Genomic DNA, 25232 nt, shown 5'->3' on the forward strand with positions numbered 1-25232 from the left:
CGTGTGCTAACGTTACTCTCCTTGTCCGGATTACTTTCCTTTACCCCGTAAATCCTGAGATCCCATCTTCTTTTATAGTTCTGCATCCCCATACACACCTCCTTCAGTTGCTTATTTTCTTGCTGCAACGCAGCAATATTTTTTTCGAGTTTCAGAATCTTCTCTTTGTGGGACATGCTCTCACGTACCAGATCACTTACGGTGGTAGAAAGAGAGGTAATAGAAGAAGCCGTACTTTCCAAGACCTTCTCCATGGATTCAACTCTCTGAAATGTGCCGTCACACTTCGATGTAAGTTCAGCGACAGCATTAATGAGTGAATCAATTTTCTCATCAATGTTCACCTTTAATTTCCCTTTTTTTCCCGGTGGACTTTTACTCGGAGTGCATGGCAAGGATGTCGCAAATTCTTCTTCTGTGTCCATCCCGTCGACACTACATTTGTCAGTCGCCATGTCTGTATTAACCTGAGTCTTATCTCTGTTTCTTTTCTTACCCATATGGGCCTGACAAACCACTCAGTAGTAGAAGAACAACTAAACTAATAATCGATCAAATTTATCGGGGTTTTCAGAAGTAGTTTCATGTTAATCTCAAAGTTGCCTGACGACACGCTCAAAACGTGTCTGCACAGATGAACGCCATCTTGGCCCCCCGAAAGTAATCTTTATTCAAAATAACTTATCTTCTCTGATGACGTGTTTACTGGCACGAGGGCGGGACAACCTGTCACTCAGCTGGGATCAGAAACAAGTCCCGCCCTACCTTTTTTTTTTTTTTTTGCCATTTTTGGTGATTCTTATATTTTGTTCATTATGATAATCTTCACAAATGAACACACGTTTTATTAATACAATTTGAAGCCTAAATACAATCAACAGAATTAAAAAGATAAGCAAACTACACTATGGTCACATGATTTCACATCTTAAACTTGTGTTCACCACAGACCTTATTTCAGGCATTGAACCAAAAACCTATTTAAAACAAACTCATTTTGGGGGTCGGGCCTACAAAAATAATTGTTCATTGCTCAAAGCTTTTCAAAACTGTGTACATTATGGCCATCTGGTGGTCAAAAAGAGGAATAGGACCTACTGCATCAAACTCTTACTTTCTTAAAGAGTATTTTGTCTTAATTTCAAGTTAAAATAGCTAACAATATAGAAAACAAGTCAAGTCAAGTCACCTTTTTTTATATATAATGCTTAATACAATACAGATTGCTTCAAATAATCTTTGCAGTGATAACAGCAAAATATACAGTAGATTCAATGATGCAAACAGAATTCAAGATAATTCTAAAAAGATAATAGTGAACAGTCATTATTATTCGGTTGAAATCAGTCCAGTGTTGATTTTGGTACAATAACTGTGTAAACATCATTAATTATATAATGAGTTAAATTCCTCTATAAAGCTACTCTGCAGAAACAGTGATGTTTTCATCCAGCGAAGTTCAGTTCTCATCCAATAGTGTCAGTGCAGTCAAATCAGAAATATAGTCTGTGTGGAGGACCTGTCTGGTTCTTGAGGTCTTTTTTGAAGATCAGTGCCAATGGCTGTCGTGTCGACGAGGCCTTCACAGGGGAGAGTCTATTGACAAAATCTCTGCTGACACTTCAGGGCTGCGTTGTGGTCGTGTCTAGGCACAGATCCACCATCTGATCTGGATTCGGCCCGGATCCGGCTGACTACATTATGTGTTGTTGGGGTCGTGTCTAGGCACAGATCCACCATCTGATCTGGATTCGGCCCGGATCCGGCTGACTACATCATGCCTTGTTGTGGTCGTGTCTAGGCACAGATCCACCATCTGATCTGGATTCGGCCCGGATCCGGCTGACTACATCATGCGTTGTTGTGGTCGTGTCTAGGCACAGATCCACCATCTGTTCTGGATACGGCTTGGATCCGGCTGACTACATCATGCGTTGTTGGGGTCGTGTCTAGGCACAGATCCACCATCTGTTCTGGATACGGCTTGGATCCGGCTGACTACATCATGCGTTGTTGGGGTCGTGTCTAGGCACAGATCCACCATCTGTTCTGGATACGGCTTGGATCCGGCTGACTACATCATGTGTTGTTGGGGTCGTGTCTAGGCACAGATCCACCATCTGTTCTGGATTCGGCCCGGATCCGGCTGACTACATCATGCGTTGTTGGGGTAGTGTCTAGGCACAGATCCACCATCTGTTCTGGATACGGCTTGGATCCGGCTGACTACATCATGTGTTGTTGGGGTCGTGTCTAGGCACAGATCCACCATCTGATCTGGATTCGGCCCGGATCCGGCTGACTACATCATGCGTTGTTGTGGTCGTGTCTAGGCACAGGTACAAGTACATTGGGGCCCCTATCATACACCCGGTGCAACGCGACGGCAGTGTTTTTTGCTAGTTTCAGCCTGACGCAGTTATCATTTTCACGTCCTGCGCCATGTTGTTTAAATAGTAAATGCCCATCTGTGCGCCCATGGGCTGCTAGTCTGACAACGAGGTGTGTTCAGGCGCATTGTTGTCACGTTGCTATTTTGAGGCAACTGAAATAGACTGAGCCATTGAACAACTGAAACCTGGTCTAAAGTCAATGACGCAATATTTTTTTTTGTTATTTAAAGAGCCTGGTAGTAATGTGCGCCTATAGGCGGGTCCACAACACGCGTACACTCTGCTTATTACACGCAGCAACACACAAACATGCCAAATATTAAAAATAAAAGGATTACAATGTAAAAGATTATTATTGTGTACATAAAGATATGGTGAATCCGGCTTGTCCCGTAGATGGTCTGCTTGAGCTTTAACCTCGCGCACGAGCAGATCCGTTTCCTCTCTGGAGACGCGTTCGGTCTTTCCGCTATCAAATTCCTCCATGTAAATAGCGAATCCACCATGGCGCGAGCGCAACAGGCATTTAAAGGGAATGGGAGATGAGACTCTGATTGGTTTATTGCACATAAAGCCCAAAACACACCCATTACTCATTAAGAGAACAGAGACAACCCTTTTAGACCATCATTAAACTAAACGGATTCAGACACGCCCTAACTGAACTTGCGCCATGCGCTTTACACCATGCGCTTAGATCATTAAAATAGGGCCCTGGGTGTTATAGGAAGTGTTCCTGGTTCTGGTTGACCTAATTTATGCAGCCTAACAATCCTTTAATGGATGTGAATTATATATATGTGATAATGTGTTATATGTAGCTCCATTTTTCAGGCTGCTCACTTGAGGGCCCGAGCTTGTTATACACCGGCGTCAAACTATTTTCCTTAATTTTCTTTAAGCGCAAAGGAGCAACCGTGTCTAAAGTGCTGGAAAATAATGAGTCTATAGTTTCTGTTGCAACATCGAGTTCTTAAACGATCTGGTATGCCCTGCTGCAGGGGCTCTGCAACGGGAAAGAACAATGTACGGGGATCTCTAAACTAGTCGCATCCAAAGCCGTATCTAGAGCCCTTGCATTCTTTCTATCCTCGATTAAAGTTTGGATGGGTGTCTCTCATTCTGAAATCTTCTCTGTCAGCCTAACTATGTCCCTGCATTTATCACATGTGAAACCCTCACTGGCGTGGCAGGCAGTCCAACTGACAATGACAGGAGAAAGTGCAATATGGCTCACTATGTTTGTTTACCGATTCCGACTTACCACAGTTGTTTGATGGACTCAAAAAAAGAAGCACGAGAGAGAAAAAAGACGGTAAGCCGAAAGATAAGTTAACAGGCTAGCCAGATGCTAATGCGTTATGCTAGCGATAATGAAGCTAGTCAAGAAATAATTAAAATTAATTAGTAATTAATTAATTAATTAAGTATTTTTGTGAAGGCCTGTAATACCTCAAGGCTTTTCAAACCTTTTTTTACTTTCTTTGTCAAGCCAACATTAAAGGTACACTTTGATACACTTATTTATAATTACTGTAAAATGGACAAAAGCGTTTAGTGGTAATTAATGTGATACTGCAAAGCAACAGGATAGTTGCTGCTCTCAGCTGAATCCATAAGGACAAATTCTACATTTGTTCAGAGCTCATATCTTGTCACAGCAGTTCCTGGACTGCATGTGGGTGGAGTAACAGGCCTGAGCGTTCTCTGATGTGAGGAAAGGAGGGCTCAGCTGTCACTTCTGAGAGACTAAAGTCACTCTCACACCCTAATGGCTACAACTGAGTAAGCGGAGAGGTTATATATAGCTTAGCAGCGCGGTGGAGCCGCACACAATCACTGATAGAGGAAGCATGTGCACCTCTTGTCCCTGGAATAGAATAACAGCTTCATTGTTTGTGACTCATTGATTTTACAGCCCGGCTCCTACAACTTGCATTCAGTCATGCTTTCTTTCACTTGTTGCCTCATGTTTTGAAGCATCTGATTCTCAGTATAGCGCTATCTTACAGGGGAAAGATCTTTGGATAATGGGTATCATTTTTACAAGAATCGTCTAATCTGGAGTTCATAGGAATGTACTTTGGCTTTGGGACTATTGTGGGTAAGTTTTTCATTCATGTTTCATTCAGAGAGCAGTGTGTTCTTGTTCTACGGGATCGCAGCAATTTCTTTCCACCACTTTATTAATAATTTACTAAAGATTGCCACATGAGAGTGGCATCTTGTGTGTATTTCTCTTAGACTTTCACACACATTTCAGGCAAATGCAATATGTGCATGTTTGTCTTAAATTTGGAGAGTTATTGCAATGTAAAAGCTATATCAAGTGACTGCATGGAAGAATCACATTTTCAGTTGAAATATAGTTTAGGCATAAATGAACATCTTGTGCATATTTGAATGTCCTGCGTATACACTGGAAAAAAAATAAAAAAAATAAAAGAGAAAACTTGGCTTATTAACTTATTTTATTACATGGCTTGGTTGAATTCCAATGTAGAATGCGGTCTGTTATGTAAGGGATAATGTAGAGCGAGGCGGTTGTTATAGCGAATACAACCCCGACAGGCTGATCGGGACCACGACGCGAAGCGGAGGGTTGTATTCGCTATAACAACCGCCTCGCTCTACATTATCCCGCTTATTACATGGCTACCCACCAAATAATTTGACACAAAATATTGATTTAAAAAGGAGTTTATTGATTTAAAAACGATTGTATTGCTTCCGCTAAAGAAAATAGTCTGTTCCGTCTCTACGGTTAGAATCCTGCGTCCATAGCAACGCTCTGTTTTTCATGGCAACGGTGTGTTATACTTCGCAGTGGTCTGTTATCAAGAAATAACACACCGCATTCTACATTGGAATTCAACTAAGCCATGCAATAATTCTTGATAATAGACCGCTGCGAAGTGTAACACACCGTTGCCATGAAAAACAGAGCGTTGCTATGGATGCAGGATTCTAACCATAGAGACGGAATAGACTATTTTCTTTTTTAAATCAATAAACTCCTTTTTAAATCAATATTTTGTGTCAAATTATTGATTTATTTGGTGGGTAGCCATGTAATAAGCGGGATAATGTAGAGCGAGGCGGTTGTTATAGCGAATACAACCCTCCGCTTCGCATCGTGGTCCCGATCAGCTTGTTGGGGTTGTATTCGCTATAACAACCACCTCCCTCTACATTATCCCTTACATAACATTCTAATTTGTTACAGACAAATATATTAGTTTTTCTCAAATTATTTTATGATATATAGCCAATTATATTATTACTATATTAACCAAAAATATGAAAATTATTTATTATAAAGACCATATCAAACCATAAATCAATATATTTTCTTAAATATACACAAAAGCCAAAATGTTACTTAAAGGGATAGTTCACCCAAAAATGAAAATGCTGTCATCATTTACTCACCCTCGAGTTGATCCAAACCTGTATGAGTTTCTTTCTTCTGTTGAACACAAAAGAAGATATTTTAAAGAATATTAGTAATCAAACAGTTGATGGTGCCATTGACTTCCATAGTTGGTCAATGGGTGCTGTCACCTATCTGGTTAACAACATTCTTCAAAATATCCAAACATTTTTGGGTGAACTATCCCTTTAATGTTGGCCAATATGTTTTTGGCTTTTTACAATTTAATTTTACCATAAACAAATTAAGTGACAGCACAAAAAAGTGCTCAGCTATTCTCAACAGCAGTGGACTGCTGCCTTTGGCCATTTATTCCAGTAATAATAGTTGTGATTGGAAAGTGAAGGAACGTTTTGCCTTGTTTTTTGGGAAATGATTATTCTGAGGACCATTGTGGAGTCGGTTCTTGGTGCGTGGGTTGCTGAGATTCTGGGTGCCGGTTGTCTCTGGCCATGTTCATGGTGGCCCATTGACTATGTAGGCTACTGTATTTTATCACCGCCTCATCCAGGTGTCGTTTACGGCTCCTATTAATACTGCGGCTTGCAGATGAACTTCAAAATCACCCCCTTGGAATGGCTTTTTAAAGAGCTATCCAATGATGTCATGTAACCAGAGGTCTTGGTTTTGATTTACTTATGATGTTACAGTAGAATGTAACCTGTTAGAAAGGTATTAATGGGTATCATGTGTAGCAATGTAGGCACATTAGCCGATTTAAATGAACAATTTAAATGAACAATAAATGAATATATTGTAAAATGTAATTTATTCCTGTGATCAAAGCTGAATTTTCAGCATCATTACTCCAGTCTTCAGTGTCACATGATCCTTCAGAAATCACTCTAATATGATGATTTGCTGCTCAAGAAACATTTCTGATTATTATCAATGTTGAAAACTCAGTATTTTTGTGGACATTGTGATGCACCACCATTCATCGTTTATTGAAATAGTACATCACATTTTATTATGTAGTGATTTTATTACTGACAAACAAATTTTGAATGTAATGGGTGTTGAATGATCATTGCACAAAATAAGAAGTGAGATTTGTTGAATCCTATAGAAATAAGAAATTATTTTTTATAAGATCATTTCAGCTGCATGACACAACCCTCATCAAAACTGCTGTGCACTTTTACACACTTTGCCTGTAGTCCGAGTATTTGTGAGTAACTATAAGCTGAAATCCAATAAGACAACTGCTCCCACTGAACATAAGTTATGGATGGCTGATATAAATAGAAGCTGATGACTGTATACAGTAAGATGAACTGGGTAATATTTACTCATGCGTAATAGATACAGATCGCAAATAATAAAAAATATATATCAAAGAGACTCATAAAACGTACATGAGATTGTGCGCTCGTAATGTTTGCCTCTGTTTTACTGTTATCAGAGCCAATGATAAAACTGTTACAGACTTTGACCTTCTTTCCTCCTCTCTAAACAAGTGTCCATCAAACAGGTCATGTGTTTTGTTGCCTGGAAAGTTCTTTTTCTTTTCCATTTTATATTGGTATTAGTTTGTTTATAGCGCTTACATGGACACCTTTTAAAGTGACCATGAAACTTCAGTGCGAGGCAGACTTCATGCCTTGCCAAAGCCACAACCGCAAATGCCATGACTCTCCTAGCCCTTATTTAGACACATTGGACCCATCATGTCCGCTAAAACCTTTCATTTCTTCATTGGCGGCACAGGAATGTGGATTTTGGACAGCTGCTGGTACCAGCTGTGTCTCTTGGTTATCTTCAAAAGCAGACCAAATTAGGAGCCAATAACACCACCAGCTCAGCAAAAAAAAACAGGGATGTTCCCATGGGCACATATGTCCCTTTAAAATCTGCAAACATCTGCAAACTATGTGGTTCCTCCCTAATGTTTGAAATGTTTTCCCCACAAATTCTCTCTTGATTTGCATCTACATGCCAGCGCATAAAACATAACAAGCATAATGCATAATATAAAGATATATCACCTTTATATTTTTTTTGTGTTACTTTTGATCAATTCTTGCATGAATTATTACTGCCTCAGTCAGGATTTTTTCTGTGTTTTTTTGCTCTTTTAAAAGAGATTTTTCAGATGTCCACTTGAGTGGACTGTATGCGTTTATGGTTTTAACGGAAGAGATACTGTATTAAACACAATACAGTAATAACACAGTAATACTGTGTGTATTTAATAAACCAATGAATAAAATTATATCAAATCACGTGGAAACCAAAATTATAATATGCTTCAATTATTGCAACTGCAATTGAGTTCATTCCCGTTCAACCAGCAGACGAAGAACTTCATACAAGTTTAACATTGCATGTCTTTGATATCAGAACACGAGGACGTGATTCCATCAAAGATTTGGTCAATGTACAACTCTGTGGAAACCCAACTCAGACTATGTAGAAAACGTTCATGCTCCCTCCAGTCTACCAGAGTATGTCGATTTACCCTTATTAGCTGATCATTTTGATTATGTTCAAAATGGACACATTTCTACTGTAGCGAGAAAACCTCAGACTGAAATCTACATTGATCTATTGATGTTTTCAGATTGTGGAAATGTTAGCGATCAGATGTTTTCAATCTCATCTGAAATGAGCAGTGTTGGGAGTAACGCATTACAAGTAACATGCATAGAGTAAAGAGTACTTTTTGATGTAACAAGTGAGGTAACGCATTGCAAGTAACATGCATAGAGTAATCAGATTACTTTTTGATGTAATGAGTAAAGTAACACATTACAAGTAATGTGCATTAAGTAATCAGACTACTTTTTTGAATGCAAATTACATTCTAATACCACAAATACATTTATTTACAGCCAAAAAAGTTACTGCAGATGAAGTATTTTCAAGAACAACAGTCACAGTGAAATATAGCAAGTGATGCATGATGTCCAATTTAGTGGACAGATGATCAATCAGATTTTCCTCCCAATCTAAAATCAATACTTGGAAAATATAACAATGATATGACTCCTTAGATGCTAATTGAAGCTACAACATTTGTTTAACCTGCAAGAGTCTCCTATAGAAGGCATGGATGGATATTACGGAGCAACTTGGCATTTCTGACATTTCATCTTGGTTTGGAGAAAAAATCCACATACAATAGCTTGAGACTTGGTGGCAGTGTATAGGATGATGCTGTGGAGTCCACTGTAGAGGTTGATGTGCAACTATGCATACGCAAGAAAATGCTTTTTGAGTCGCTGTCCACTGTGTTACCATGAAAGGGTTAATGCATCCGAAAACGTTTATTAAATTCTTTTTAAAAAAATCCCTCTGACCCCAAATTCTGGAAAGCTTATGAATGATCTCAAAAAATATATTTTATTAGAAAAAAAAAAAAAAATTATCGTACAGACTCAGAGTCTGAATGCTTTGCTTTTCATTATACAAGGTTTGAACCGTTTTGTTTTACATGGTGGGTTGCAATTGCATGTAAAAGATTTTCTTAAAACATATTATTAAATCATGTATAAACAATCCATCCTTTTTTATGATTATATTATCTGTGTTATTAAGATATTAAATGATCATAGGTTTTTTTTTTTTTTTTTTTAACCCTGCCCAGTCCTGTGTATTAGAAGAAAACGCCCAACTACAAATGTCTAGCAACTGTCAGACATGCTTTATAAATAGCACTTTACTATGAGTGCTGACACCTCTCAAAGACATGAAATCATATTTTTGCATGCTGGTGACGGCTGAATATGATTTTTTCCAGCTTATTTGCTCTGTGCCACCTCCATATTCTGGATAAATATGCAATTCCACATAAAGGCAATACAAACACAGTATGCTGGCTTGAGCCTGATTTACCTTTTAGTGTCAGAAACATATCTGAGGAGACTTTGTTATCTGAGCTGCATTAAACTGCAGGAGTCACGACAATCAACAAACAGCACTCGCTTTATAATGACCGGACCTGTCAATCATTTCACTTCAGCAGTTCTGCTCTCTCACCAAAACAAACCCATGCTATAATCAGTGGTGCTGTCTACACTGCACTCAGTCTCTCATCTACAGCACTGTACTTGTTATGATAAAATCATTTGTGAGTGTGCAGAATTCAGTAGCCGCGTTTCCATTACCCTTCAAAATGCGAAAATTGAAATTGCGAATTGAAAATACACCCAATGGAAACAATTTCGTAAAACTCCCATATATCGCAAAAAAAGTGTTTATGCCTGAATGAGGTGCGTTTTCTGGCAATTCGAAAAAGGAATATTTCGCAAAACTGCAATGGAAACCGTTTTTTGTGCATTTAAAGGTAACCTGACGTAAGTAAATGTCAATCATTCCCTAAAGAAGGTTCAGTGTAGTGGTGGGAAGTTCGGATCATTTTACTGACTCGGATCTTTGAATCTCGTTCATCAAAATGAACAAATCTTTTCGAGTCATTTCGTTCATTTCAGCAGAATGTATTTAAAATGTTAGCCAAATTCCCCAAACACATCAAATGTTGATTGCGTTTAGAATAAGAAAAAAATTGCAATGCAAGGAAAGGACCAAATTTCACCAGTTTCACCTAATCTCATGTTAATCTTGAGTACCTATAGAGTAGTAGTGCATCCTTAATATCTCAAAAAAGTGTTTAGTTTTATTAAATTTATAAAAGAAAAATACAGCTTTCCGATTCTCTCCGGAAAAAGCCGAGGTCCTGGAGGCGGAGCTATAGTCAAGCGGTAGTGCTTGATTTCCAGCAAAAGACAGAAATCTGATCCAGTTGTACTTACATGAATGGGGTCTTTTATCACTGGGACCACTCCACGTTTTAATAGCAAACGATTTGCAAATCCAGCGTCGACCTGAGCCTTGTTAATAAAACATTCGTCACTGAAATGGCCAGAACACACAACCGCACTTCCTTACACTCCGTTGCTGCCCCGGAAAAACAAACAGCATCCACTGTTCCTGTAACACTGGGTTCTTTGGAAAGCTGGACATGGTAAGCTTTCCCTCACATCCAAAAACACACTTTTTTGGAGACATTCTTGAACAAATCCTATGCAGCGCTGCCGATGATTTCCTGTTGAAGCGCGTTGATGTGCGCGGTCTCGTTCTCCTCTGGTCGACGTGCGCGCGGGCGCGCTTTTCCGAGAGAAATGCTCATATAAGGAGTTCCACTCTTATCTACGTCATTAGATCCACGATAAAAAAAACCCCAGCCGAAACTTGTACCAACCCGGAAGTAAGATTTTCAGCACAGAAATTCTCCGTTATTCGTCCAAAATATTTTTTTAAAACTTTGCCCATGTTTAGCATGAGAATCCATCTCTTTAACAGTGTAAACAACTCTGAATACATGAAACACCATGGTACCCCCCCTTTAATTTATCTTGGTCTTCAGGCTACGCAGTGTGTTAGTTTACCTCAGCGCCCGATCTAAGCCGTTCGTTCATCCCGTGACATATTGATAAACTGAGCTATGCAGTCGGTACCAGATACAGAATTGATTAGTTCATCTTTTGAGTCTTTGGGTTCGAGTCATTCGTTCATCACGTGACAAAAGAACGAAAGACTCAGAAGAATCAGGCCTGAAGACTCAAGACTCAAAGACTCAAAACTAATCATTTCTCTTTCCGGTACCGACAGCATAGCCTCTATGGGACTGACGGGAAGAACGAAAGACTCGAACCGAAACCCAAAGACTCGAGAGATTAACTAATCATTTCTGTTTCCAGTACAGAACCCATAGGATGTTGCGCATGCGCAGTCAACGCAAAATGAAGGAATCACTCTCTGAGACAACTCGATAGTCCCCAGTCATATTAAAGATTCGTTCAAAATGAACGAATCCGTCATGACCGACCCATCACTAGTTCAGTGTGTTTGGACAGAAGACGAGATAGGTCTTCATTAAACTCGTAAAAGACAAAAGTATTACGGGGATACTGGATTCTAAACAACAAAGAAATGCCACAATTTATCAAGACCTTGAAGCAGAAATGAGGGAGAAACACCTCATATGTGCAACTCACGAGTATAATAACCCAGCCAACATTTGTATGCGATCCCATACAGGATTGTCCGCGGGTTCAATAATGGCTCCATGTTAATTGCCCACATGGATTTCTTCCAGGATTGCACTTGGTACTGGGACCCAAGTGGGCAACATGCACAAGACCCATCTCAGTCCCAGCTTGGGTTTTCCTTGCCATTAATGCTTGAATAACACGCTCACGTCTCCTTCGATTAAAAATAAAGGCTAGTGCAGGAAATACGTAAACCTACCAACATCCGTTTCCATGATTTTTGGAATGATGTTTTAGTCACTTAACATCGGTTAATGGAAACGCCGTCATTTCGCAATAGTTTTTTATCGACATTCAGGAAACATCGAAAAAGTTTTGCGCAAATCTGTAATGGAAACGCAGCTAGTGAGATCATTGCATTGGCCACAATCCTCAGCGCTGCAACCTTTCATGCAATGCGAGTAGAACTAAATACAGGCTAATGCTGTAACCAACACCTTTCACGATTAGTTAATTGTGGCAGCTGTAGTCGTAAAAACATCATAAAATTGTTCAAAAGAGTTCCACATGTACTGCTATTTCATATGCAAAGATGTTAGCCAATCACAGCTGTGGGCGTTTACACTGAAGTCTTAAAGGAGACACGCCCCATTACACAGTGTGTGTGTTTAAAATAGAGGGCTGATATCAGGGTAGAAATGGCCTTTATTTCTATCTTATGACTGCTTTTGATGTACAAATCCTACTAACATTATAAGTGCATCTCAGGAAATATTTTAAAATAAAAACATGTATATAGTATGACAACATAACAGTAAGTGTTTTCTTCTCAACAAAACATCTAGAATACTGATGATAGATTGGTTCTTTTCACTTATTTCTGAACCAATTGTTCATTAATCCATTTTTCTTACATGATTTGTTCCACTGGATTGAATGCAACAACTTTCACAAGAGACGTTTTACAAGCCATTAAGACAGAAGTTCGTTACGAATACGCCACGGTGTGGATTAAAAGCTATGGAAATAAAAAACAGCTTGAATCGTTACTTTTAAGCCATTCTTTAAATACCTTTCCACACTCAAAATGACATGAACACTGGTTTGAAAACCATTTTGCTAGTCCTTTCATGACTGTGGAGGCTGATCCAGATATTTAATACACCAGGATTGTATAAACAGCAGTTATTCTGAGCCTTGTCTATAGTTCTCAAATGGATCTAAACAAATCCATGGAAAAGAGCACCAAAGCAGTATTTCTTACAACACCATTAAATTGTGTTTTTGTATGCTCCTCTTGGGTAGAGTTTTAGTGTTCAGAGTGTTTTTACAGTTCAGAACATTTATCAACAGGGGAGAGATATGGAGACTATAGTTGTCACATGGTTTATCACAAGGGTTATACATCCACTATCAGGATTTGAGTCAAAAGGTCAATTGGATGTTGATTTCAAACTCTTACTATAAGTTAAAACAGTTCAAAATACAGTCAACCTACTACAGTATACATTCAAGGAAACAGTCAACTAGAAATAAAACAGGAATTTTTTGGTTTTCATATTATGTAAGGTCAGGGCAAGTTGTCACGTGTTTTAAAAACTGGCCTTTTCTTAATTAATTAATTACAATTTCTGAAAGGACATTACAGGGATGCAACTGAAGACAGAAAGTCATACAGGTTTGGTACGACATGAGGGTACAAACAACATCAAAATCAGTCCCTCAAGAAGCTGCTAAACTTTCCAATCGATTAGTTTTTAGTTTAAAACTCGTTGTCACGTTTCAGATGTCAGGGCTGGATGATGTTGGGCCTGTTCTGTGGAGTCTAGAAAACCTACTGTATCATATTTGATACTTCAATTTCTAAGGCCTATAAACAAACAACATGATCAAAACTTTGCTGTAAAATCAGTCGCACACAATCTACAGTCCTTCTGTCCTCTGATTGATAGTTTAGACTTTTTTAGCAAATAAAAAGTATTTTAGTATAATTGAACAAATGTCCTCCTTCAGCTCGTGATTCACGTGTCTTCTGCTGTGAAATCTGCACTGATTTTTATAAAGTAAACATAAGAATAACTTTGATATTGCAAGTAATATTTCAAGTTGAACACAATTTTATTGTGCAATCACATTTGATTTTATGTTCAAATGTGAGTATCAAATATGATCATCAAGCTTTTGAGGAAGGTTTATTTGTTCATCTCTCAATAATCATTGTATTGCATTACATTTTAATAAAAACTACAGAAATTTGATCATAAACTAAGCATTTATATTATCTTACTAAGAAATATTATTGGCAGATATTGAGTGACGACTGATATGTATATGCATTTTATGTTTTAAGTTTTATACTGGTATAAAGCTCTCACTGATTTACACTACAAGCATCAGAATTGCATCTTACTTTTTGACCTATAAATATCAGCATCTGCACCATATTGCATAGCCTATTTTTGCTCAGTTTTCCCCCCCTACATATTCTTACTATATCAGACTATATGAGCCATAAAAGCCGGATGTATCAAATGTATGATACTCAACAAAAAACACACAAGTAACTTTTTGGGGGATTTAAAAAAAATAAAAAATAAAAATAATATATATATATATACACTGCTCAAAAAAATTAAAGGAACACTTTGAAAAAACATCAGATCTCAATGGGGAAAAATATCATGCTGGATATCTATACTAATATGGACTGGGTAATGTGTTATGAACGAAAGGATGCCACATCGTTTGATGGATATGAAAATGATCAACCTACAGAGGATTGAATTCAAAGACACCCCAGAAATCTAAGTGAAAAAATGATGCAGCAGGCTTGTCAATTTTGCTGAAATTTCATTGCAGCAACTCAGAATGGTACTCAGTAGTTTGTATGGCCCCCACGTGCTTGTATGCATGCCTGACAACGTCGGGGCATGCTCCTAATGAGACGACGGATGGTGTCCTGGGGTATTTCCTCCCAGATCTGGACCAGCGCATCACTGAGCTCCTGGACAGTCTGAGGTGCAACCAGGTGATGTCAGATGGACCGAAACACAATGTCCCAGAGGTGTTCTATTGGACGTAGGTCAGGTGAGCGTGGTGGCCCTTCAATGGTATCATTCCTTCATCCTCCAGGAACTGCCTGCATGCTCTCGCCACATGAGGCCGGGCATTGTTGTGCACCAGGAGGAACCCAGAACCCACTGCACCAGCATAGGGTCTGACAATGGATCCAAGGATTTCATCCCTATACCTAATGGCAGTCAGGGTGCCATTGTCTAGCCTGCAGAGGTCTGTGCGTCCCTCCATGGATATGCCTCCCCAGACCATCACTGACCCACCACCAAACCGGTCATGCTGAACGATGTTACAGGCAGCATAACATTCTCCACGGCTTCTCCAGACCCTTTCCTGTCTGTCACATGCTCAGGGTGAACCTGCTCTCATTTGTGAAAACCACAGGGCACCAGTGGCGGACCTGCCAATTCTGGTGTTCAATGGGAAATGCCAATCGAGCTCCCTGGTGCTGGGCAGTGAGCACAGGGCCCACTAGAGGACGTCGGGCCCTCAGGCCACCCTCATGAAGTCTGTTTCTGATTGTTTGGTCAGAGACATTCACACCAGTGGCCTGCTGGAGGTCATTTTGTAGGGCTCTGGCAGTGCTCATCATGTTCCTCCTCGCACAAAGGAGCAGATACCGGTCCTGCTGATGGGTTAAGGACCTTCTACGGCCCTGTCCAGCTCTCCTAGAGTAGCTGTCTGTCTTCCTGGAATCTTCTCCATGCTCTTGAGACTGTGCTGGGAGACACAGCAAACTTTCTGGCAATGGCACGTATTGATGAGCCATCCTGAAGGAGCTGGACTGCCTGCGCAACCTCTGTAGGGTCCAGGTATCGCCTCATGCTACCAGTAGTGACACTGACCCTAGCCAAATGCAAAACTGGTGAAAAACAGTCCGAAAAGATGAGTAGGGAAAAAATGTCAGTGGCCTCCACCTGTAAAACCATTCCTGTTTTGGGGGTTGTCTCACTGTTGCCCATCTAGTGCACCTGCTGTTAATGTCATTAACACTAAAGCTGCTGAAACTGATTACCAACCCCCTCTGTTACTTAACTGACCAGATCAATATCCCAGGAGTTTAACTGACTTGATGCTATTCTCTGATTAAAAAGTGTTCCCTTTATTTTTTTGAGCAGTGTATATATATATATTGTCTAAAGCAGTGGTTCTCAATCCTGGTCCTGGGGACCCACAGCTCTGCACAGTTTGTATGTCTCCCTCATTTAACACACCTGATTCAGATCATCATCTCGTTAGGAAAGAGCTCTATGAACTGAACTGGGAGTGTCAGATAAAGGAGACATATAAAATGTGCAGAGCTGTGGGTCCCCAGGACCAGGATTGAGAACCACTGGTCTAAAGGTTCAATAAACTGGTCCATTAAAAAAAAAAAAAAAAAAAAAAAATCGGATTATTTCATATGTCAGATTTTACAGGGTTTAAATATAATATAAGCTGCTAAACAATTCTTTTCTTTTTTCATATTTTCATATCTCAAAATGATCTTCATGTACTAGAGTTGCTTTGGAACTTTGTAAATACAGAATCAACACTGGCAAGCAATAAAATCGGTTTCTTCCCTCAGGAGGAAAATGAGGTCCAAAGACAATACAGAGGATGACGGCACAGTTAATGAAGCTCAGCTTGTCACGCAAACTTCACATGATGTCCAGGAAGAAGACGAGGGGAAAATACTGGAGACAGAAAAGACTATCAAGGTTAAACACATGGATGATGACGAGAAAATCGGGCCTGATAATGATGATAAATCAGCACAGAATGACGACCAAATGTTTGGGCTGAGAGATCTGTCCAAAGACAACCTACTGAAACTGCTCGGGATCATGGAAGGAGAGATTCAGGTGAAACTTCATTTATTAAAGATGATCATATATCATCACAACCTGTCTGTGCAACTTTAACTTTGGTTCATATGAGGGTAGATGTTTATTATGTAAATGTTTTAATGTGTTAATACATGTAACATTGTCGCATGAGTGTGCTTCCTCATCCCACAATACCCCTGCCAATGAGCAAGTCGTGTGTAATATCATTTTCATAGTTATACAGTTTTCCCCGTTGTTTCTACTGTAAACAGAGAAGGGATTATTGGTAATTTGGTCTTTTTCAGGTTGCAGTTTAGCACACTTCCTGAATTTCATGTGCTTTTTCAAAATACAATATAGAATCGTTTAACAGCAAGCCATTTATACCTTGCTGAAAATGTTTAATGGTTTAATTGAGCAAAAACACAATAGTGATGATCAGTTTTGAGTTGCTCTGTCCAGTCTGACGTTCATGAGTGTTTGGCGCCATCTGGTGTGATCCAGATAAATTATTTGGTTGTTTATATTTTTATCGAGGGGCCGTTATCACCTAACTTATGCCTCTCAAATTTATGAACAAACGTTTTCCAGTAACGAACGTTTGCTCAATGTTAGCCTATATGGTCTTTATAATGTTCTCAAAACATTAGCACTGATAGGCTGCATTGAAACGTTTTTAAGTTGAACGTTCGTTTAATGTTTTTTTTAATGCTATTTGATACAGAATGTCCAGAGACATTCCAAAGTAACATTCCAATAATGTCTGCAAAATGATTTTAAAAACTGGACGTTTTGTTCGGAGAACATTCAGAAATAGCGTTTTTATGGTAACGTAAGCGAAACGTTCTTAGAACATTTTTGTTAGTCGTGTTAATGGTAAAAGGAGGATTTAGAGTGAAATAAGCTTGTTTTCAGTAAAAGAGAATCACCTAAGATTTAGGCGCATTCTTAATGCAGCGTTGTTGTAAATGTTGTCGATATTTCAGCAAACAGTTCTTCGTACATTGTGTTTACCATTAAATTAGAGAGGATAAACTTTATCATTCAGCTGAACTGTGTGCGTTTTGGACACTTACCTTGACGTCCTTCAGAGCTGGATCAAGCATTTACACAAAAATATTTAGGCCTAAATTTTATTTAGCCCCCTCCCTGAAGAACGTCAAAACAAGATGTAGGCTATGTGGGTCGAAAAAGTAACGCCTACTCGTAAATGAAAATTACAGCGTTTTTACAAACAAACTAAATTTAATATTAAAATTATGAATATTTGTTAGTCACACAGTACATGAATTAAACTGTAAAACGATTTATGTAATAAAATGAATGTTTTTTTTTTTAATGCACAATAACTAGGTTTATGTATATTTATTTAAAAAAATAAATCCAATTTGTTAATAGTCAATAGTGCTTGTTCCACAGCTAGCCATATGTTAATCATGTTCATACTTTTTTTTTAAACTAAATACCTGTAATTGTTTTCACAGTGAACAGATTTATGCTGATTCTAAACTATTTGAATAAATGCATTTTGATATGATAAAAAAATAAATAAAGGAATTTTAGGCAGGTCAGACCCTCACCTAACCCTAACCCTGTAATTTGCACCCTGAATAATATAATATCCCAATGCATTTCTGTTTTTTAACTTGCTACCCAGGCACGAGAAGATGTGATCAATCTACTGAGGTCTGCGCTGTTGAGTCGACCAGAGGAGCTGGAGTCCCGTTATGGCTCTTCGGGGCCGACCAGACCCCTGCAAGCCCTGCAGAGAGACCAGACGCTCAGCTACAACCACGCACAACACGAGAATGTGTATGATAAGACAATGGCAGAGGTATACACACAGAGAAAAGAACAACAGTGACTAATTCACCCAATAAGGACAAGTCTGTAATGGTTTGGTTTCCGCCACAGAATAAAAAATAAAAAAGGTAATTGCGACTTTTTATCTCACAATTCTGACATTTTTTTTAATCTCAGAATTGCGTGATATAAAGTCGCAATTGCGAAGTATAAAGTCAGAACTGAGTGATACAAACTCACAGTTGTGTGTTATAAAGTCAGAACTGCGAGATATAAAGTCGCAATTGCATGTTATAAAGTCAGAATTGCGAGATGTAAACTCACAATTGTGAGATAAAAAGTCGCAATTATCTTTTAAAATGTTTTATTCGGTGGCGAAAACAAGCTTCCATAATGGTGAGTAAATGATGACAGAATACAATTTTTTGGATGATCTATCTCTTTAAATGCATCATATTAGAAGGGTTTGCATGATTTTAACTCTCTGTTGGCCAGTCTTAAAGTAATTGTGTTTTTACTCTCTGTGTCTCAGCTGGACAGATTGCGGGATAAGCACAAGGACTCATACCGCCGTATGCTGGAACAGCTCTTGCTGGCAGAGAAAAGCCACCGGCGCACTGTCTACGAGCTGGATATTGAGAAACGCAAACACGTGGATTATATGAACAAGAGCGATGACTTCACCAACCTCCTGGAGCAGGAACGAGAGAGGTGAGACAGGAGAGATGTATGGCAGGGAACAAAACTGATGGTTGAATTGCACAGGTGAAATAATAAAGTCAAATAAAATAAAATAATAAAATAAACACAATTTTGATAGACATTTAATTTTTAAATGACAAACCTACTACAATGTGTGCACTATGAAGTTCAAAGTAATTATTCTGATGAATGAAGTTGCAATGAAGTGTTAACACTTTACAATAAGGTTCGTTAGTTGACATTAATTAACTACATTAGTTAGCATGAACTAATAATGAACTGCACTTATACAGCATTTATTAATCTTTGTTGATGTTCATTTCAACATTTATTAATACTTTATTAAAATCGTGTTAACATTATATGCACTGTGAACTAACATGAACAAACAATGAACAGTTGTATTTTTATTAACTAACGCTAACAAAAATGAACAAATACAGTAACAAATGTATTGCTAATGATTAGTTCATGTTAGTTAATACATTAACTAATGTTAACCAATGAACCTTATTGTAAAGTGTTACCAATGAAGTAGGCTAATTGATATTGCAATGAAGTCAGTCATACTTATTGTTTATTTATCACTAGGTTAAAGCGGTTGCTGAAACAAGAAAAAGCATACCAAATACGGAAGGAAAAAGAATTTTCTAAACGTATGCAAAGAATATCTGGAGAGCTGGTAAAGCTGAAGTCCTTTGCACTGATGATGGTTGATGAGCGAGAACTTCACTTGGAGAAAATTGACAAACAGAGCCACAAAATACAAGATCTTCTTCAAAAACTCCAGGAAAAGGAGAAGTATCTAAATGAGGCAGAGAGAAAAGCAAAGGAAGACAACCAAAAGCTCATGGATCTTGAGGTTGAGCTGGAGCTAAGAACTTCTAAGTTTACAAAAGAGCAAGAGGAGACGTCTGCGAAACTGTCCGACCAAGAATCTCAACATCAGCAGCTTTCCCAGAAACAAATGGAATTGTCACACAAACTCAAGGAGCTTGAAGAGACGAACGAAGCTCTTCAGAAATCAGCAGAGGAGCTCCAGGCGTTGAGGGACAAGATCAGAAAGGGCGAGTGTGGCAACTCGAATTTGATTGCAGAACTTGAGACTTTACGCAAAAGAATTCTAGAAATGGAGGGTAAAGATGAAGAGATCACCAAAACTGAGAACAAGTGCAATGAGTTGAAGAAGATGCTTCTGGCTGAGGAGACTCACAATAAAGACCTGAGGCTAGAGGTGGAAAAACTGCAACAGAGAATGACACAGTTAGAAACACTAGAGATGACCTTCAATGTGGGCAGGACAGAATGTGGCCAGTTGCAGGCGGCTTTGGAAAAAGAGAAAAGCCTGACGAAAGAGCTAACAGATGAACTAGTGAGCGTTAAGATCCGTATGAAGGAGCTTGAGTCGTCCGAGCTGAAACTGGAAAAGGATGAATTGGATTTAAAAGAGGATCTTTTGAAACTCAAATCAGTTACTGTAATAATGGTTAATGAGCACAAGAACATGGCAGACAGAATTAGGTCCGAGGAAAAGCTGAAAGATGAACTGAACCAACTCTATAAGGCAGAGCAGGAGAAAGTCATGGAGGTTACTGAGAGGTTAATAGAGGAGAGCAAGAAGCGTCTGAAACTAAAATCAGAGATGGAGTTGAAGATAGCTGCTCTTGTAAAGGAGAGAGATGAAATAACGGGAAAGCTTTCCAAAGCAGAAGAAAAATGTAAAGATCTGAGCTCCAAGCATGGTATTATGAAGCACGGTACCATGAGCGAAGAAGAAAGGGAATCTGCTCAAAAGGGGAAAGAACTGCAGAGTGTCTCAAATGCACATGGAAAAGATGAGAATAAAGTTAAGGAGTTGACTTTGGAGGTTGAACGGTTGAAGAACCGTCTTCAGCAACTTGAATCTGTTGAGGGACACCTGATCAAACCAGAGAACGATTCGTTAGCAACTGAGAAAGAAAGGGTGCAATTTGTCCCACAGCAGGTGCATGAGATAAGAAGTCAAACTGCGTTGAGTAAGGCAATAGAGCGAGGGGAGGTTTGCTGTCAGGAGGCTGAACTGAGACATCGGTTCATGATGGAGGAGGCCAAATCCAGAGACCTTCAAGCAGATGTGCAAGCCCTGAAGGAGAAAATTCATGAGCTCATGAACAAAGAAGATGAGCTTTCCCAGCTGCAGGTCGATTACTCTGTTCTGCAACAGAGGTTTCTGGAAGAGGAGGACAAGAAAAAGAGCATAAGCACTGAAGTTTTAAACCTCACCAAAGAATTAGAGGTCACCAAGCGCTTCAGCCGAACTCTGCGGCCCATTACCAAAGGAAGCCGAATGATGGATGTTCCAATGACATCGACTGGAATACAAACCGATTCGGTGGAAAATAGGACAGCTGACATTGACACTCCTGCTGCATTCATCAAGAAGTCTGTGCAAGAAGAGAACCGGATCATGAGTAGTCTTCAGCAGAGGAGCTTAAAGAAGCCGGCGCAGAGACCGACAGTCCGTGAACTCTACCCTCCAACGGTCAGTGACTTTACTGTGAAGAAGTCCTGGATTCCTTGGATGAGGAAGAAGGACAGCAGTGCTTCCGAAATATCTTCGGATACCAGTGGGGAGGTTGCATCTTCTGAAGTCAACATGTCCCAGAAGCATAACCATCCATTGCACGCTCAGGTGATCCCAGATATTCACAACAACGAGGCAACTTTACAGATCTGCATTGCCAACTCAGAGGACTTGACCAAACAAGCTTCTGCCAAACCATCACAAGCAACTCAGACAACCATCATTCCTACAAATGAACGAACCAAAGAGACAAAGAACCCAGAAAGAGTTCGATCTCCAATGACCTTTGCAACCATCTCAAGAGTAAAGAGTGCAGAGATCATGAGGTCTCCCTCCATGGACAAATCACCCGTATCCACTGCATCCAACAGCAGCTCCCAGGAGCACGTGGACATGATAACAGGCCGAGCTGTGTTTAAGGAGACTCCTGAGAAACGCATGGTGCCCACACCCATCAAGAAGTCAAATGCTAATGTCATTTCCACAGAAGACAGTAAGATTCACATTCACTCAGGAGCACAGTTTAAGAAGACCAACGATCATGGCTCAGCTGTCATGGTCAAATCTATTTCCGTATCCTCCGAGAGTAAGGAGGTTTCTACTGGAACTGTGCTACGCTCGCCACACAATGTGACTGGCAGCAAGTCAACATCCAACAAAGCCATAAGTAGCATCTCCATCATGCAGGTCACTAAAGCACCAGCCAGACCTACACTCTCAGTGGTGAGTGTCTAATATAATATATGCAGGAATATGGCAAAACAATAAGCCAAGAAAGACCTTATTCAGGGTTGACATATATAGCCGCTTTCCGACCAAGTAGTTACAGGAACTTAGTTCTAGGAACTGTCCACTTCTAAACAGTTCTAAGAACTACTCTCCCCCAAACTAGGTTTTGCTGTTTGCGTTCACACTGGCCAAGTGGCCATAGGAACTGGTAGGAGGGGTAAGGGAGTGACGCAAGCACGGCGACTTTTATTTTGACGGCGCGACGGACCTTTATTTTGGCGGCGCTGAGAACGCCAGAGCAAACAATGCTCGCATTCTCTGTGTTTATTAGTTAGCGATCTGTCTAACAGTACTGTTTAATATCTTATCAGATAGAACTGTTATAGAAAGTAGACAGTATATGAAAAAAGGTTATTAGCCTATGCCGTGTGGTTGATGTCCAGTGTTGCTAGCTGGGCAGATAAACATAATCATGTTTGGCTTGGTCCCCTCAAAGTTGCGTTGGATTTTCTCTTCAGCATAAAGATTTAGAGACCCATCTATCACTGTTTTCCATGTTTAAACTTTGTATAGTTAGTTTCTGGAGTAAATATATAGGCTATAATCTGTGTGTTTACATTCTAGCTGTTTTAAAAATGGCGGGTGCTGGTGTTCCACGTGCGTTCGGTCAATCAGCGTACACTAACGTCACGGGTAGTTCCTATAGTGCTGGTTTAGACCCTACTCTGAAGTAGGACCTAAATTAGTTCCTACATATGGAGTTCCTAGAACTAAAATCGTTCCTAGTTCCTGCGGTGCGAACACGCCGACATCCGGTTACTTTAGCCAATAGTTCTAGGAACTGTGAAAAGGTTCCTCCGGTCGGAAAGCGGCTTATGTTGCACGTGCTACAATAAAATCGGTCTGTGCTATGAATATATTTACCACTGTAGCACACGTGAAATATAGTTTAACATGCAAGACAGAGCTTTTTTGTGTGAAGAGAGAATTTGTTTTGTGCATGTGTGAGATTAAGCTAGGGCTGCATGATTGACTGAAATTAAACCAAAATCGCAATTTGGCTTAGTGAGGTTATGAAATTGCTAAATCTTTTTAAATAAATAGATATGTGCAGATGAAGCAAAGCACTGTTCGTAGCGGATCGATCGGTTCGCGGTAAATGCTGCTCCATCTCTGCAGTGAGATTGCATTTGAAAAAGTAAGGCGTCAAACATCTTTTCAAACTTGTAATGAGAAGTGTTTACAAACCTGTTGTCCAACAAAAGAGAACATTGAATAGAGTGTTTGAAATAACTGGTAACACTTTATTTTACAGTGTCCTTGTTACACATGTTACATGTACTTACCATAGTAATAACAGTAAATTATGCATAATTACATGAAACTATAACCCTCAACCAAACCCTAATCCTGCCCTAACCCTATAGTAAGTACATGTAGTAGATTAATATTACTCAGTACTTAAATATATAATTACACTGTAACAGTGACACCTTAAAATAAAGTGTAACCAAATAACTTACTTTTGTGATCTGATGTGCTTCAGATCACAGAATGAGGCAGAAATTATATTATTTTATAATATTCTGTATACTAATAAAGGCTATGTCGATTAGCATTGCATTATAAATATAATTTCATGTTTCATCAGTCAAAACATCTCTATGTGTGTTACAGCGAAAGCTGGATGCCTTAATTTGTCCACATAAGAGATTTCCTGGATCATCAGAAGATTTATTACTCCTATGAGTCTCACTTGTGGACTTTCTGCGCGAGGGCGCCCTCTGGCTACGAGTGTGAATGAAACGGACATTACATTACTGTTTAGTAATGCTCTCAAAACCCTATTTTAGATTGAAAAATAGGAAAGAAAGATTTGTCTCTCCAGTGTAGAGAAGTGTGCAGTAGTTGTTGTCTCTCTCAGTGGATGCATATGATTTCCTGACAAAAATGAAGAAATTAAGTCACAGATATTTTGATTAATTCATGTTATTTTCTGTCTCTGTTACTCAACAGCAGCCCGTCATGGATGCCCCGTCCGCACGGTCAGGGTTCAGTCGGATACCAATGTCTCGGGGGATGAAAACGGGAAAAGCTGTGCTTGGAGCTTTGGGAATCACCACAGGAGTTAAAGTGGAAGCAAATGCAGAGAACCAGGCCATGAACATTGACCTTAAAAAATCCACTGTCAGTAATGGAGCGTTACAAGGTGGAGGGAAAGGCTGAGGGCACTGAACAAATCATAAACACGTTTAAATTTAAGTCTACTGCCAAAAAAAAAAAAGGAATTATTTTCAATTACCACTTTCTGCAATTGGTACGTGTTGCAGAGATGCAAAGGAGGACACTGATTTTTCTAGCCCTCCATCTAGGGAAGGAGCCATGTTTGCCAAAATGTTAGCCTTTACTGCAGGACAATGGTAGCCTGACTACGTCAGACTTCCTACTTCCGCTCAATTTCATTTCGCTCCTGTAGTCAGTCTGAGATAGCAGCGTATCTTTCAGTTTTCCACCGGCCTGAAAACAGCCGGGCCAATCAACGAACAGAGGGCGGGCTGAGAGCCGTGACGTAGATGCTGATTGTACCGTGGTGGATGCGTAGATTTTTACTTATGGTTTTGTTTTCGCATCATACATGTGTTTACAGTGGAAGTTAGATGCGGCTGAGCATGCGCATAACACACGCCATAACCAAACGTTATGTGATTGGCTTACGGGTAACCAATGATTTTA

General features: G+C 39.5%; 1 protein-coding gene across 1 annotated transcript; it reads left to right on the top strand.

Moving 5' to 3' along the window:
* The first annotated feature begins 4102 nt into the window (after positions 1-4102).
* Positions 4103-25043, top strand: filip1a (filamin A interacting protein 1a). Its single transcript, XM_079854333.1, has 6 exons — positions 4103-4497; positions 16462-16738; positions 18360-18536; positions 19038-19216; positions 19799-22493; positions 24516-25043. Exons 2-6 carry the CDS (start codon positions 16469-16471, stop codon positions 24723-24725), a joined length of 3531 nt encoding a protein of 1176 aa, XP_079710459.1. The 5' UTR covers positions 4103-4497; positions 16462-16468; the 3' UTR covers positions 24726-25043.
* Positions 25044-25232: the final 189 nt, after the last annotated feature.

The sequence above is a fragment of the Squalius cephalus genome (assembly GCF_949319135.1).
Source record: "Squalius cephalus genome assembly, chromosome: 20".
NCBI lineage: Eukaryota > Metazoa > Chordata > Actinopteri > Cypriniformes > Leuciscidae > Squalius > Squalius cephalus.

Bases quoted from the DNA above. Each gene is read 5' to 3' on its own strand.
- filip1a (XM_079854333.1), top strand. From the start codon at position 16,469: ATGAGGTCCAAAGACAATACAGAGGATGACGGCACAGTTAATGAAGCT. The intron at 19,217-19,798 runs GTGAGACAGGAG...ATTTATCACTAG, and splicing joins CTGGAGCAGGAACGAGAGAG to GTTAAAGCGGTTGCTGAAAC. The intron at 22,494-24,515 runs GTGAGTGTCTAA...GTTACTCAACAG, and splicing joins CCAGACCTACACTCTCAGTG to CAGCCCGTCATGGATGCCCC.